Here is a 16,345-nt window from a genome sequence, read left to right as displayed (position 1 = left end):
GTTTGCCATAAATACAAATACTTTGTCGATTACTCGTTAAAAATTACGAAACTACGCCATTCCACCTATTAAATAATAATAATTACTAATTATGACATTAAAATTTTGCTCAGCAATCTTCAAACTCATTTTTAGACTTACGTTTCAAATAAATAAATAGTTCAATTTATATAAGGAATTTCTACTTGTAACATTGGCTGTTGAAAATACTCACATGACGTCTTTCACGTGGCATGTTTCACCAGTTAGGTTTTAATGTATGCAAACGCTAAAGTAAATAGATCGTAAAACATAACGTAGAATTGGATTTATTTGCCTATAACATTTTAGCTAAGTGTTACCACTTCATATACGCTAGTGTGTAATATTTGAAACAGTTTTTCTGTGGGCTTGGAGTAGAAATAACTTAATGTTGCGTAGGGATATTATTTAATGTGAGAAGCTATAACATTCGCCCCTTCGTCTTTATTTGCAATAATATATAAGAAGGGCGTGTGAAAGTGGAAAGAAGGTTAAAATCAGTTGTTGCGTATGACATTTAGTGTTAGTTTATTGAAAACAGAAATAAACAAAAACAAACATTAAATTTAGGAATATTCGATACGTGTGATTAGAATAGGGTTACTAATCGTTGGGGTGGTGTAATTATAACTACAGAACTATTTCAGGTGTCATAGAAGAAAGGCGTTAAAGTTTTAAAAGCTATTTTTACTGAAAACGATATCGTATTTTACAGAAAACATACAAAATGGTGCAAGGTGGGATGTCGGTCGTGAAGTATCTATTATTCGCCTTCAATTTTATATTTGTGGTAAGTTTATAGTTTACTGTTTGTTATTTCTTTGAAATGTTATGTCACTGAACTCAAGTTGAGGACTTGACATATATTACAACTTAATTTGTTAACAAGTGTGTGTTTTTGTGTATATATGTATATTACAATTTAACTCGCATTGCTCAATAATCAGTAAACGTAATGTTGGCCGTTTATCGAGCTTTTGTTTAGGGAAATACAATTTTAAAATGCTTTTACAACTTGAAACTTTGCGGTATCATACGTGAAACTATAATGCTAATTCATGATGATGAGAAACCCACTTCAGGTTAACCTGAAGATGATCTCAAAAAGGTCGAAACGTTGACGTCTATGTTAAGTTTTTTAATACCCATACCAGCCGTCTTAAGATACACATTATACTGATTACTATACGAAATGTTTACAATCGTGCAACTTAACATGAGACAAGTTCTAGTTCTAAGGTGTAGAACTAAAGAAATTAACGATAAAGTTACTCCTAATGCTAAAAACTAACTATAACTAAAATAATTTAAAGTCCTTTATAACCAATTTGTGATATACTTAATCTGTTTTGTATTTTGACATTTATAATAATGGTACTGCAATGGAGCTTTGCAATAAAAGATTTTTTTACAGTAGTTATAATACAAAATTTCAATATCTGATTCAGGGTTATTTTGCTTTTATCATAAACTGTATGTAAGTTGGTAAGTCAATTCACCTAAAGCTTGATTGTCAATAAAGTAAAAATGAATATGAATTATAAATGTGTGTGCTGGTTCTAGTTAATTATACCTAGTAATAAAGATACTGAAGGTTGTGGTTTTCAGTATTATGAAAACACTCCTATATAGTTAACTTTTGTTTAAACATTTATATTAACCTTGTATAACTGAGTCAGTACAGTTGCTGCCTTCTCTCTGCTTTAAAGCCTTGTGCAGCTGAATGCTTAGCATGTGTGTGTAGTGTCAAAAATAGAAATACCAATAACCTTAAAACTGGTAGTTTAGCAATTATGTTCCTATCAATATAACTAATAAATAAAAGTGCAAATGTCCAGAATCCAACCCCTGAAGTACTTGATTTCTAGTTTTACACAATTCCATTGTTAACAAACTTTTTGATACTCTTATTTAACAATATTAGAGTGACTTAACTATTATTTGTTATAGTGATACCAGTGTGATTTTAATATTTTATTTGATACAGTATGAAAAACATTTTGAAAATGAAAATTCTTTTCATCATTTACATAACAGACTTGAGAAAAGGCAACAGAGCAGCCAGGGAAGATTTTGTTTTGAATCCACCTTGGTTTTCATTTGTTGTATTTTGCAACATGATTTTGTCTTTCTTTAAGTCTGACAGTTCTCCACTAAGAAGGTAAAAGTAACTGGCTTATATTTTCCAGGGCAATCCTTATCACCATTATTGGAGTAACATTAGTATCCAATCCTCGGATACCTATCCAAATATTCCATTTTACCAATGTTGAAAGACTTTTGCATATCTATATCTGATCTTCTTTAAAATCTTAGGGAAGATTGTCTGGTCCTGGTGTTTTATTTATTTGTAGTTTTTATATCATAAAGGGATTAATGTTTTACATGATTCAGTTCAATTCCTATATTTCACATAAAATGCTCACGGTCTGGAATATTGCTAGTATTTTGTAAGAAGACAAAGTTGTATCTTTACTGTTTCAGTAATAAACTATAATGTTGACATCAGCATTTTATGGGTTCCCATTCTAACATTTTATTTACCTTGCATCTACATAACATTTCTTACTGTTAATTTTGACATTTTTAGTAAGTTATTTCTTAAATTCTTAATTTCTTTTTAAATTTAAATCCCTGGCAGTGTAGAGCAACTGATATAATCAACTACTTATTGATCAGATAATTGTATCATGAAATAACCCACTAATTGTAAAAGTAATATTTCCAATTATATTCAATCACTCCAGCTCTTAAGAATAACTGATTAGCTAAAATAAGTTAATGAGCTTTAATGATGAATCAATTTAAAATTCCACTGATCATCCATATCTAATCCTTAGTCTTTGAGTATGTAATTCTGTTAATAATAATAGTAGGACTGTGGTATAGATTTAATATTTAGACAAGATATTTGTAACTTAGGCAATTTTATTTCTCCGAGCATTCAGCCTTTAGAGTAGATTGTCTTTAGCTGTGGTAGACTTGAGGATTAGAAGTGTGAAGAGTACTTTAGATGTTAGAGTAGATGGATGTCTTGAAATGAAGAGATCAACAAGAGGCCCATTGTTCCCCATCAGACTTTGATAATCCTTATTGTCTTTTTTCAATTAGACTGAGGTGTGCTCTCTACCTTTTGTTTTTTATAGGAACATGCCTGTCCTGAATTAAAAGCTATAATTGTTTTTACTGTTACCAAAGTATATGTTATGCCTTTTTTAATTTTTCTGAATTGTTTATAATAAATTTTACTTCATGGTCTCAAAACTGGCTTTCTGGAAATTATAAAATGAGTTTTCATCTTTTTTTATTTGAACATTTATCAAAACATTAATCCTGATTCATGCAACAATAACTCCTGTATGCCCCCTCCTCCTTCAACTCTTGCAATCGTATCTTTATGACCTGTTAAGTTTTTAAAATTACATCCCACCTGATTGGCTTTTTGTTAACTTGTTTAAAAACACAATCATCCCAGATAACTTGCATTTCCTTTACTACTTGACTCTATACAATGCTAATCAGTATGTGTAAATATCTTATGATTATTACATCATTCTTAGTTGTAGCAATCCTGATATCACTATAGTTTTTCATTGACTTTACTTGTCTGATCAGTTGTTGCATAACTACCACTTAAAAGTGTCAACCCTAAAACCTTGATTGTAAGTTTGTACAGATTGTCTCTGGACTATTATCTTTGTCTTCAGGCTATAGTTAATCTCATATGATCAGTTACGCAACTGTCACCAATAAATATCTTTAAGAATTTCAAAAGTCCTGTTATCAGTATTAATCCAATACAAGTTTTCATAAATCCACTGATAATAGTTTGAAATTAGAAAATGGTTGTAACATCAAATAATTCAACCAGCACTTGAAAGACCAACTTCAGGTGACTAAAGCTGATGTTTGAACTTGCCTGTTTATTGTGTCTTCCTGGCAAGTAAAAATAATTATGCTACAGAAAGCCTTTTAAAACTTGTATTACTTTACCTTTTCTCTCACTGTTGTTAACTAGATATAAAAATTGGATTTAATGCTATTTGTTTTTTATTCAAAAATTAGTTTGTTTTATTTTACCTTGATTCATTTTTATTAATCTTAATTTTACTTCACTTTTTACTGCATGTTTGGCACAAATAACCTAGTTGCTATGTAAAATAAAATGCCAAACCAACAAATATTAGCCATCCATCTCAGTTTTATTCCTTGCACCATCTACTTTGTTTTTTACTTTACAGTAAGAGTAACTTAAATTGATTCTTAATTCTACTGTTTGTATAAAAGACCTTCAAACATCCTGCTGTCTAATTTGTTGGTTTCTATGGCTTAACAGCAAGTTAAGTCTCTTAAAATGTAAAATTGTTTTAATACATAGCATAATAATGTAGTGGGCATAAATAGTGCAGATAGCCCATTATGTTTAGCTTTGTGCTGAACAAATAACCTATTTTAAGTGAAGCTTACCTCTAGAATAACTCTGAAAAGTTACAGATCCAAATGTTCTACCTGTTGCTCTAAGCAAATCCCTGATTATCTTTCCCTTACGTCTTAGATCTTTCTTAACAGCTACTCTTTACTACTCATTAAAAAGGTAACCTTTTAATTAATCTACCCTCCACCCCTAATTACTATAATTTTTTTTCTTGACTAAGTCTAATTTAGGTCTATGGAAGTCTGTGGATTTGACTAATGACTTTCTGATTAAGATTTTTCACTGCATTTTCTCCATTAACTGAAGTGATTAACAGTGAATACATTCTTTTTTAGTGATGTACTTTTAGCTACTCACTCTATGGGGGCACAACATACCTTTTTGATGCCATAAAGCCTTATTGTTTGTATATGTGTACTTTGATGCTGATGTTTTTTGACAGGGTACTAGGGTTCAACCTTAAGTGGGGTGGAGTGTTCTTAAGGGTGTCAGTGATGTTGAGAAAACCCACTTGTAGAGAAAAATATATGGAAAAATGGCTAATTTGGGTTGAAAACTTTCTTTACGTAGAAGAGTGCTCCTCTACATTAAAAATTTTTCTCAACCCAAATGGGTCATTTTTCCATATGTTGTTCTTAAGGGTGTCTTTTATTATGTGTAGCATATCAAATGTTTGCTATGAAGGTATGGAAACTTCATTTACTAATGACAACAAGGTTTAAAAGATATTAAGAAAGAGTGCCTGGCCAGTACTTTATAAATGAATAAAAACAACTCGATTGTCAAGTGCAAACAATCATCCTAAAAATACAGAAAGTGAGGTTGTTAATATCAACTTTAAAAAGTAAGCTGGCAATAGTAATGATTTAATAAGGAAGAACTATAATAAAACAACTTACTTTATTCACAATATTATATACTTCTCAAAGAAATGATACATCTGAAATAAGTTATTTAGTTGTATCAGTTTGCTTATTTATAACCTAACATCTGTCTTAAGGCTTTTTGTTTGGACAGACAATGAAATTTACATTTCTTTCAGTTTTTATGGATAGTTATATCTTGAGTTGTGGGTTGTCTTCACATGTTGTGGATGCAAAGTTTAGAGAAAGGCACTTTTGTATTTTAATAAGAGCTGACTTTGTTTACATATGTATGGATTGTTGTGTTTTTAATTTGGTGAATGGGAAACTTCAGTTGGACCAGTAGGTTCCACATTTGTACATTTAAAGCCACTTATTTAATCTTTTTACATAATTAATCATGAACATGGTATGCATATTGTGTTATGGCTAGGGAAACCTAACCCCATGTTGTCTTAATATAAATATCATTCATTTAATGTTAAACATGCACTAAATGACACGTAAGGCAGTATTTAGACAAAACATTTTGCTGAATTGTACAAAAGATAAAAATTAGAAATAAGCTTCATAACTACAAATAAAATTTCTACATATCTATCTGTGATACTAATTCTTTTGAAGATTCTTCTGCTGTTGTAGATGGCCTTGGTGAATGAACTAGTCTTAAAATACTTCATATTAAGAATCCTTAACTTCTCCAACTTTAAATAGTTTTATATTAATTCTAGGTGTAGACAAATTGATAACATAGATTAATGTCAAAGTTTTCTTATTGCTCTTTTGGATTATTCCAACTATTGAGTAATCAAAATTAGTATATTTCACACTAATTTAAGTTTGTTCAGCCTGACTGATTTTAGTATTATGACCCAAGAACAAACTGATTATTGCTGTTTTTATTTTGACTATTCAAGTGACTGCCATGGTATTTGTGGTTAAGCAAATGCTACATAATACCTTATCTGTTCTGCTAACCATAGGAATCAAAACCAGTTATTAACTGGTATAAATTTTTTTTATAAATTTCATGAAAATAATCAATTAATGAACCTAATGACTCATTTATTACCAACTTCACTAATTATCTTGCTTTATTTTGATTCACATAACCTTCAATACAAACCTCTAAATACTTGCAAGTTAAATTTCATTTAGATGAAGTGTGGAAATGCGTGCAATATTGTATTAGATTTAAACAATGCTTTGGAGTAGTATACTTTTAGATTTGCTAGTAAAAAGCAAGTATTACAGGTTTAGGGCTTGTTGGTTCTCACTCATCTGAAAATAGCTTCAGCAGTATTTTTATACAAGTTTCTAATTGGAGAATGGTATTTGTAAATATACATGAAATATTGTTATTCCATATTCGGGGAAAAAAATCTTAATGTCCTAAGATTCCATCTAAACAAAACAAAGTATTGTGTTGGTGATTTAATATGGTGACCATCTGTACAGTACATATCAACTCGCTGTTAGTGCGAGTTGCTACACTTGCTTTACAGGTGTCTTACCATGTGTAGTTAGAAGTGACAACATGCTAGTAACCTATGCCATGCAAGCTAGCTGAGACGTGTACATTGTTTCATCATTTATGGTCCTCCTGTAGAATTAATCTTTTTTATAAAGATTTGCTATACATCTACTGTCAAGTGCTGAAAACACTTCGACATAAATTTGTAGTAATGTTAACTTGATTGACTGCTCTTCACCTAAAACTCGGAGCACCCAAGTGATCAATATTTCTAAATTGGTTTCTGGTATTAAATATACTGAAGACAGGAATGCTAGAAAATTTTTTATTTTTCTCAATCTATATTTGGTATGTATTAACTTTGTTGATATTAGGAAAACACTTCATTTGTGAAATGTATTTTTTGAGATGGTAATTATATTTAGTGATTTTGTTAACAGTGAATAGGAATACTTTATTTTTTATACACTGTTTAAGTAATTTTTTGTAAGAATGTATTTTAGTATACATACCCTATTGTGGTTCTTAAATGTTAATTCCAAAGCTCTGCATGTTTAACTGCTCTAGTTTCTGGAAGTGAATATTAAATTGATTTTCTCCAGGTTCAAAGTTTGTAGAAATTATTCAGCTTGTACGTTGAGTGGAGGTATGTTACATAATGTTTAAAGACATTAGAAATCTTTCATTTCTAAGGAATGACATACATTTAGCCCATCTCATTTTACTGCAATTTTATTCCAAACTCGCAACATGATTTGTTATATCAAAACTTTATAAATAAATGAATTGTCTTTACATAAAGAATAACACTATTTAATTCAACAAGATTGATATTAGCTTAGTGGATAATCATGAAATTTGTGAATATCTTAATATTTAAAAGGTTAAGGTAAGGTGCATGTGGTGTGTAAGTTTTAAATAGAGCTTTAACATTACTCTTAAAGGTACAGAATCAAAATCACTGTTTAACATTTCATATTTTAGTTACCAAACATTTCAATATCTGTGTTTAATGGTTACTGTATTTCATGCAATGGTTTAAACATTTATTAAAAAAGCATTAAAAATCTGTGGGTCCTGAAGATCTGTTACGCTTACTGTTTTTCTATGATTGTACTTACTTTAAAACTATAACAACTTCATTGTTTGACTTATAAAACAAACTTGTTTAATGCCAGTTTGGGCAGTTTCTTCTGTTTGTCACATTGTACTCTGTTCTAATTATTCCTATATTTGTATCTAAGTATGAAGTAAAACAAATGTGAAAAGTATGAATTGGCACAATTAATGTTGTAAGGAATGAAAGATTTTTTAGCATGTCACTATTAAAACTAACAATGTATGATCTTGCTGCATTACTATGTGGTGTTTCAGGAATTTGACAACTTTTAATATTTAATGCTGATAACTAAGTTGGTCATGGTTATTATGGTCTGACAATGTATATTTTTTTGTCTAATGTTGTATTTTTCAGTAAACAAAGGTTGTTTTCTTCAGTGTTTTTATTCACTTCCTTTTTGGTAAGGTACAGCTGGATAAGTCTGCATAGATCTGCAACAATAATAAGATTTATGTAGAATAGGTGTGCATAACAACTAACTTTCAACAGTGTATTCATAATTACAGAAAAAATAAATTTGGGTGTGGTTGTATAGAGGACCTTAGATAGATTTGTCTTTCATATATTATTTAAACTTGATACTCTTTAGAGTACTGTAGTTTTTAGTCAGAGCTTGATAGTTGATAAAATGTGATCTCTCTTTTGAGACTTAGTTATTGTAAAAATTAGTCATAATTGGAAAATAACTTTTTTGTATTACAAGTTAACTACTTCAGTAAGCTGAAGAACCTTCAATTAATAATAAATCATAACTATATTTCTACTAGTTGGGTAATTGTAATATTAAACTATAATTTCAGTTAATTTATCTTCATGTGGTCATTACTTCTAGCTCATTGCTCAGTTCTCACTTCTATTCATTTTGCATTAGGATGGAGGTGATGAGTGTTTAGAGAAAGTTGAGGTAAAAGCTGTTAATGATTCTCTGAATCGATGTTTGTATGAGAACACGCTGAGATAACCTTACTTATTTGTTGAAGTACCCGTTTATTATGAGAACTGGTAGAATTAAATGGGAGAATTTTATCTTGGATTATGAAGTCATAAGATGAAGATAGAAGTTGGACACCTCTCCTGTTTTAGTTTTATTTGCAGTAGGATGATAATGGAACAAGTTGTTATCCATAGAGGCTGTCTTTACAGGTGTTGAAGTTGATCAATATTTGGATATTCTAAGTCATATTTTGTTATTAGTTTGGAGGTTTGTAATCAAATGTCTGATAGGCTAAAGAAAATTGTAAAATACATAATATTTTTGTATAACGATATCTTGTGTGCTTTCATTTACACTGTTTTATGCTTTGGGTTCTTTGTTCCAGGAGTGTTCCTAGAAATGTGTTCTTAGTATTGTCCTAAAAGCCATAAACTGATTAGTGTTAATAATGCTTACAGTAGTTTTATTGTTTAACTTTGTTGTACAGAACTCCATTTACGAAATCTAAAAATATCCATTTTTCTCTATGTACAGAATTTTCGCTTCATCAGTGTGTTTCATAAGAAAGACCTCAAAATTTATTTTAGACAAATGTATATTTTTACAAAAAGAATAAATGAGGATGCCTATTTATTTGACATCAGTATTCTTCCCTTTTCTTTAGTTTTTGAGGTGTTAACAAACACAATAAAATAAAATAAAAAAATGTTGTAAATGAAATAATTTAATTTTTCTTCCATGATATGTTTAAAATCTGTGTAGCTGAATCAAATTCCATTATTAAAATGCATTTATATGAAGTTTAAGTTAACCGACTGTCAACTGCTTCTTTGTTTGTAGAGAAATACTATTGAAGTTAATAGTTTAGTATTAGTAGTTGAGCAGCTATTGAAATACAAGTTTAAGTTTGTGGAATTTTCTTTTTTTCTACTGTTTATTCTTATTATTTAATAGTGATGTATGCTGTTAGATTGAGCATTTCTTAATCCTTTGAAGGACCTAAACATTCAGATCTCAGTTTTAGGGAGATTGATATCGGTGTTGGATTAATTGGTTGCTGATGGTTTTTCTAACCAGCATGCTGGTGTATTAATATAGAAATTTTTATATAAAAAGTATAAAGATTAATTCAGCACTAAAGTAAGGTAAAATAAGGTGCATTTGTCTTAATATTTGGGTGAAAATGGCTTTAGGTTTAGTTAATTAATAAAAAGTAAAACAATTTAATTCTTAGAAATACAATTTTGAGGCTAAGACAAGATTTATTAATAGTTAGGACTATGTTAATGTGGGACAGATTTTGAAAATTTTTTTATACCTTTTTTTAAAATTAAGATTGGCACATTTATAAAAGTAGAACCATAATGGGAAAGATCAAACTAGCTTACTGAAGCTGTAACAGTGAGACAAATGCCATAAATTAAAAGTGGTGAAGTTCTCAACTAGGATGAGAGACTTGCTGAATCTTTGGAAGGCTAGGAACTAGTTAAAGAAACTAGGAAATCCAAAAATACTTAACACTAGTTGGTAAAATTTATTGTTCAGGAATTTAAGTGATTAATGGTTAATATGATCCCTCATTTCTGATATAGATAGATAAATGAAAAGCAAAAGTGCAATGGTGCCTGAAGGTTAGTTGAACTCTCTTTATACAGTAAAACAAGAGGAAAGATAGCTACTCAACACTATCCACAATTAACTTTTTGGCTACTTACCAAAATTTTAAAGGCCTGTTATGTCAAATTTTTGGTATGCAAACTATTAACCTGAAGATGACCCAAGAAGGTTAAAACAAAACATTGTTCTGTACTTTATTTTCATTTGTATAAATATATAAAATGTTATTGTCATATTTGTGAAGAAAAGGATGGTGTAAGTACATTTTCTATTATCCAAGTATCAATGATTGGATTTGTAGAAATGCTAATTGGATTGTATGAAGGTTGGATAGCAGAATGGTTATCCAGTTAAGCTGAACTTGTTATTAGTGAAGTATGCAGCATTCATTGCTTTAGTTTTGTTCATTCTTGTTAATATTATTGACATCTGAAAGTGATAAAATTGGTAAAGTTTGCCAAGAACGGTTAAATTCTATACATACATTTCTAATTGCAGATAGAGTACTAACTTAATTGAATTATTTGGTAAGTTGGCAAAGACTCTTTTACTTGAAGTAGGAACAAGGTAATGATGCAATATAGATGGGAACCAACTTGATAGCATGACTGGATGAAAAGATTTTGGCATAGTGGTAAACAAAATTCAAATTATGAAAGTTGATTTAGGTTACTTGTACTTAAACCAATAGAATTTTGAGGTTTGTAGACATTGACTTCTGTAATTACCACTGTTTATTGTTTAGAATACTGTGTATAGTTTTGGTCTTTCTAGCAGTATTTTAAAAGGTTATTGAGAGTACCTCAGAGGACTTGCAGAATCATTTCAGAGATGTGATATCATGGGGATGGTTTAAGATCACTTAAGCCTTTTTTTTTTTTTTTTTTTAAGAAGTTAAATATGACCACTTTTGAAGTTTTGAAAGATTTTGGTATTTGATAGGGTTACAGCTTCTGAAATTAGTTAAGAGAATAAGATACAGACTTCAGATTTGAAAAAAGGTGGGTAAAGTTCTAGTTAAGACCATAGTGTTTGATAGAATGGTTGACTTGTATATGGAATGAGTTGTCATCAGAAGTAGTGAGGGCCAGCACTAAGTTTTCAAGAAGAGAATGAGTAATTTCCTGAAAGTAAAGGTTTTAGATTTTTACTTCAATGGTAATGTACAAAGACAGCCATGAAGGTTCAGGTGATCTCATTTTGTGCGTGATTTGTTACGTAATAACGCTTTTAAAATTCGGTCTCACAAAATTGTTTTATGATAAATTTCGCATGAACCTGCTTACGTGAGATCAGCGTTTTTGGGGTGTAAATACTCGATGTACTTACGCTTTTTAGTAACATAAGTATGCCACACGTTACATGTTCGAACTAATTTCTAGCCCTACTGTCATTAAATAAACATAGAAAACCTTTAGCCTGTTTATTTTTGACTTCCTTAAATACCAGGCGTTCAAAATAGTCTTGACTATTTTATTTACGTAGGTAATTTAACCACACAAATAACGAACAGTAATAAAAGTTTCACGACTACCGGCTCTTGCGTAACTTTACCGACTCACGGGATTTCACGAAAACAGAACAGATAATATTTATTCATTTGTAAATCGTAATTTTATTTTTTTTTCGTCTTAATCCGTGGTCCCTGCTATCGAACAGGTTGAAATATTTAGATTTATAGCAGTGAATCGGTCCAATAGCGTATTTATAAATAACCATAAATAATTTTATGAAATACGGGTTCAAATTAGTGCCCAAAACTCGGGAGTTGGAACTCAAATTTTTTAAATTTCTGATAAGTTACGTTTCTCAGGGTCGAACACTTGTGAAACATCAACTCCATAGGTTGTTGATTTTCGCAAAAACAAATCTTAGTTTGTTTGTTTTTTCAATCACAGTAAAATGTTGCCGAGTTATAGGTAATTAACCTTAAAACCCGAATCCATTTTATTTTTGTTTAACAGTTGTCATAAATATCGTAAAAATTCTCATTTCATAAAGAACGTCGATTTCTCTTCTTGCAAAGATGAACACGTTGAGAATTTTCAAATTTTGTTTTTTCAGACTTGTGAAATATTAAGGTGTGATTCTCTCAAACTATTATATTTGGCTTTTATATTTTTTAGGAATTCTGAATGAGATCGCATGGTTAATATAAGCACGCTGTATTTGTTTTTAGTGTCAAGGCCTTTCGTTCTGTATCAGGTTAACTGATACTATAGACGTAGCAAGTTGAAGTTACTTAATTTATCAAATAGCCTGACAATAACTTGCTGTATTAAGTGTATTTTCTGCCGGTTACTAATAAATTAACTTGAATGGAAAATTTTCTACACGTTGTTACTTAGTGAAATAATCTAGTGATTATTTTTGTCTTAACGAGCACACATCTAGAGCAGACAAACTAACATTTAGTGATCTATCATAATGTAATCTACAATTTAGAATAAACAAGATTATTAGAATGGTACAGCATTATATTTTTGTTTTTACCACTCTCGATTAGATCGCGAAAATAGAGCAACTTGTTGCTTGTATATGACATTTAAGTTACTTTATGAAACGTTCTGAGTATTTGAAATCTCGTGATCGTGGTAGCTTATTCGTTTCTAAATAGTGGTGAAACACTAGTATATTGAGCTCTGAATGTGACAGTTGTCTGTGTGGGGCTATAGTGAATGGGGTACGACTATTAGCCTCCCTGTTTACCAGCTTCACATGCATTTTAAACCTGATTTCCTTTAATGTTGAATGTACGTGTTTTTATATAGCTAAACTGGATGATTATGAATACACCTTTATTTTTAAGTTAAATATATTGTATCTTGTTTCCTTGTGAGTGGGCGCGTTTAAACCATTGTTTGCCGTGTAAATACTTTTGTTTTCAGTCTAGTGTTTTAGTCCTTCGATACATGAGGTACTGAAACTCAAATATTTAACTCTCTAGTTTAACTGTTTTGTTATTTGAGTTTAGAAGAACGGTTTCATTGTTCATTAAGTGTTTACATGTAGTGGTTACTGCGCCTCTACAGTTTATTTAAAAACCAGCTGTACTGTTGGTCACTAGTTGCAACAGGACACTGTAGAAGTATCGTAAAGCTTGTCATGTATATGAATACTGGTATATCTCGGTGGTTTATGGACTCGTGTTATTTACCTCGTTATGCATAACGGTAGAGGAATAGTTTTTAATAGGGTCTGCATCGTGTGTTCAGACGTTTACTCACGTGCTTCTTCGTGATTGGACCAGTCGGCGCTGCTTATCCTCTCACAGAAATCCTACTTCAAACTATTGCGTAACGTATGACTAATAAGAAACTGGTTGTACACGCAGAATGAAAATGGTGCCTCACCCAGCATGTAGAAGTACAAGAATAATTTGTACCTCAGCCTACTTTCGGCTGTATCCTTCATGAAGTACAAATTAGTTTCATAAACCAGAATTTGATGAACAAAATGCCTCGCACACAGTTGTAGCTGTGTTCGGAAATAAGGACGAATATTTTTAGTTTTCCTAGTTTGTTTATGCATGTAAAATTTCAAGCGACATTGTTCAGCAAGTTAGGCGATGTGAAATTTAATTTACTTTGAAGTTGACGCTAGTTAGGCCCGCTTTACATATTGTATTATGACTTTAACCTCCCATACCTTCTTGTACAACAATGTGGGCATACCGAGTTTTACTTCACAGAACACTTGAATCGTTTTGCGAAATGTTCAACAGACTGTATATCCAGAAAACTGTTTGTATTCTCGCTCCGATTCTTTCACATGATCTGTTGGTATTTCGTTAAAACTTGTACCAGTTCGCTATTTATTATTTAGAATGGAATACTTTTCTGAATCATTGGGATGGTCAAGATTATCTAATCTTCGGTAAAGGAAAGGTTCTGTTCTTTCAGTTTACTTCCTCTGGGATCTAAACATCCACCTACGTGTTTGCCGTGCGTGGTAACCCTTGATGGGGAGGAAAGGATCCTGGTGGTTGAGGGTTCCAACCATAACACACCACTTTGGCCTTATTCCTGTAGCCAGGCGGCCTTTGAGTGACATCCCCCTAGAGTCAATCGACTGGTCTACTTGGGCTAAGTTCAACTAGGCACGTCTACTTGGGCTAAGTTCAACTAGGCACGTCTACTTGGGCTAAGTTCAACTAGGTACCAGTGTTGGATATTTTCAACAGGTGTTTTGGACATTGTATCTGCTGCTGGTGTTTAGGTATAGTGCTCACGAAACCCTGGCATTGCTGCAGTGCCCTTGTTTAGCATTTTAGTGTATCCACTCCGAGGGCTCCATGGTGGGTGGGCTCAGTGGGCACTGAAAAAATTATTAATCCTCCAAATAAACACGAAAATTGTTAAAACAGTCCATGGGTGAACAACCACGTCTTAAAGATTCTGAGCAGCATTCTACATCTGTAACACCTGTTGTACGTCATTTTCTTATCCTACATTCTTCCAGAGAAACCTTTAGGGTAAATGTCTCCCTTTTGTATTCGGAAGGGACTAAAGAGACTTGTTGGCTTTCAAGTCAGTCAAAAAGCTTTGTTCTGGTGACATTGGTGGAAATATTCACATCTCAACAGTGAACTCTTACATTCAAAGGCGATTGGGGATATACCTATTAAGGTTACAACCCTTGCTAATTTGAATTCATCACGAGCTAATTTTGAAGGATTTGAAGAACATCCCCATTTCTGAGATTCTTGCTAGTTTCTCCATTCAAGGAGTTTTTGTAGTGAGACCTATCTCTACTTGCAAAGATGGAATTATGATGTTGACTAATATCCTTATTTTAACATTTGTCACCACGTCCACCTGCCACTATCAAGGCTGGTTATCTGAATTGCAAGGTACAGCCATACATTCCAAACCCTCTCAGATGTTTCCAGTGTCAGCAGTTTGGTCACTCGCACATGTTGTAGTTCCTTGATGTACTCTTGTTGAGGTGGCAAGAACCACGATACGTAAGTGTGAAACAGACCTTCATTGCGTTAACTGCAATTGCTCTTACCTATTGTACTTTCATTCTTGCCCAAAGTGTTTGAAGACAACTCAAAACATTATTTATCCTGAAGCTCGAAAGTTAGTCTCCCACTTCATCTCAGACGTTTGCTGTTGTACTTCGTTCCACTACCACAGTGGGAGTGCAGATGGATCTCTGTGCCTCAAAGAATCATTCTTAAACCATTATGCAGTCTTTTGACCTCCATGGTTAAAGTTGAATAAATGTTAACATCCATTTCAATATGCCCCAAGATCGACTTCCTTTGGTTCTGGGTATGGGCATTTCCTCGGATACCTCTTCTCCTGCCCCAAGATGCAAAACGATCATTCGTTCAGGTCCTCTGTTGCTGAAAATCTCTTCCAATGACAGACCTCCCTCGAATAAAGAAAAGACGTGGTCATAAACAGAAGGGTTCTCCACCCAATTTGCCTACACAACTAAAAATGGCCACTCTGATACAATAGAACTGTTGAGGCTTACATTCTAATCTGGATGACATGAAAGCACTGATTTGCTTCCTACCATTCTGTCTTTCCTTACAGAAAACTTTTCTGAAACCTGTAGACAGTCACCTTTCGGTAGTTTTCTTTGTACAGAAATGACAGGTTGTGTCATGGAAGGATGGCACTGTTGGTTGATCAGCATGTGACGACCCTATCTTTGTAATTTCACACACCCTTGAATGCCATAGCCATCTGTTTCCTTGGGTTGTACCATCACTATTTGCTTTCTACCTGTCACCTCGAGAGATCTATAATCAGTCAGCTCTGGATGTTTTCATTGAACAGTTGCCATCTCCCTTTTTAATCTGGGGGGGGGACTTTAATGGATATAATCCCCATTGGGGAGATACTTTGGGAGGGGTCACTCTGTA

The 16,345-nt window shown here is 32.1% G+C and overlaps 1 protein-coding gene across 1 annotated transcript in view; it reads left to right on the top strand.

Moving 5' to 3' along the window:
• Window positions 1-209: 209 nt before the first annotated feature.
• The window catches only part of LOC143256003 (CD63 antigen-like), a 32,320-nt gene continuing 16,184 nt past the window's right edge, over window positions 210-16,345 (top strand). Inside the window, exon 1 of the mRNA XM_076512527.1 lies at window positions 210-811. Within this exon, the coding sequence (XP_076368642.1) occupies window positions 749-811 (63 nt within the window). The 5' untranslated portion in view covers window positions 210-748. The remainder of the gene's footprint in view (window positions 812-16,345) is intronic.

This window comes from Tachypleus tridentatus, chromosome 7, assembly GCF_004210375.1.
Source record: "Tachypleus tridentatus isolate NWPU-2018 chromosome 7, ASM421037v1, whole genome shotgun sequence".
NCBI classification, from domain to species: Eukaryota; Metazoa; Arthropoda; class Merostomata; order Xiphosura; family Limulidae; genus Tachypleus; species Tachypleus tridentatus.
Note: the sequence above shows the minus strand (reverse complement) of the source record. Positions and strands in the feature narration are given on the sequence as shown.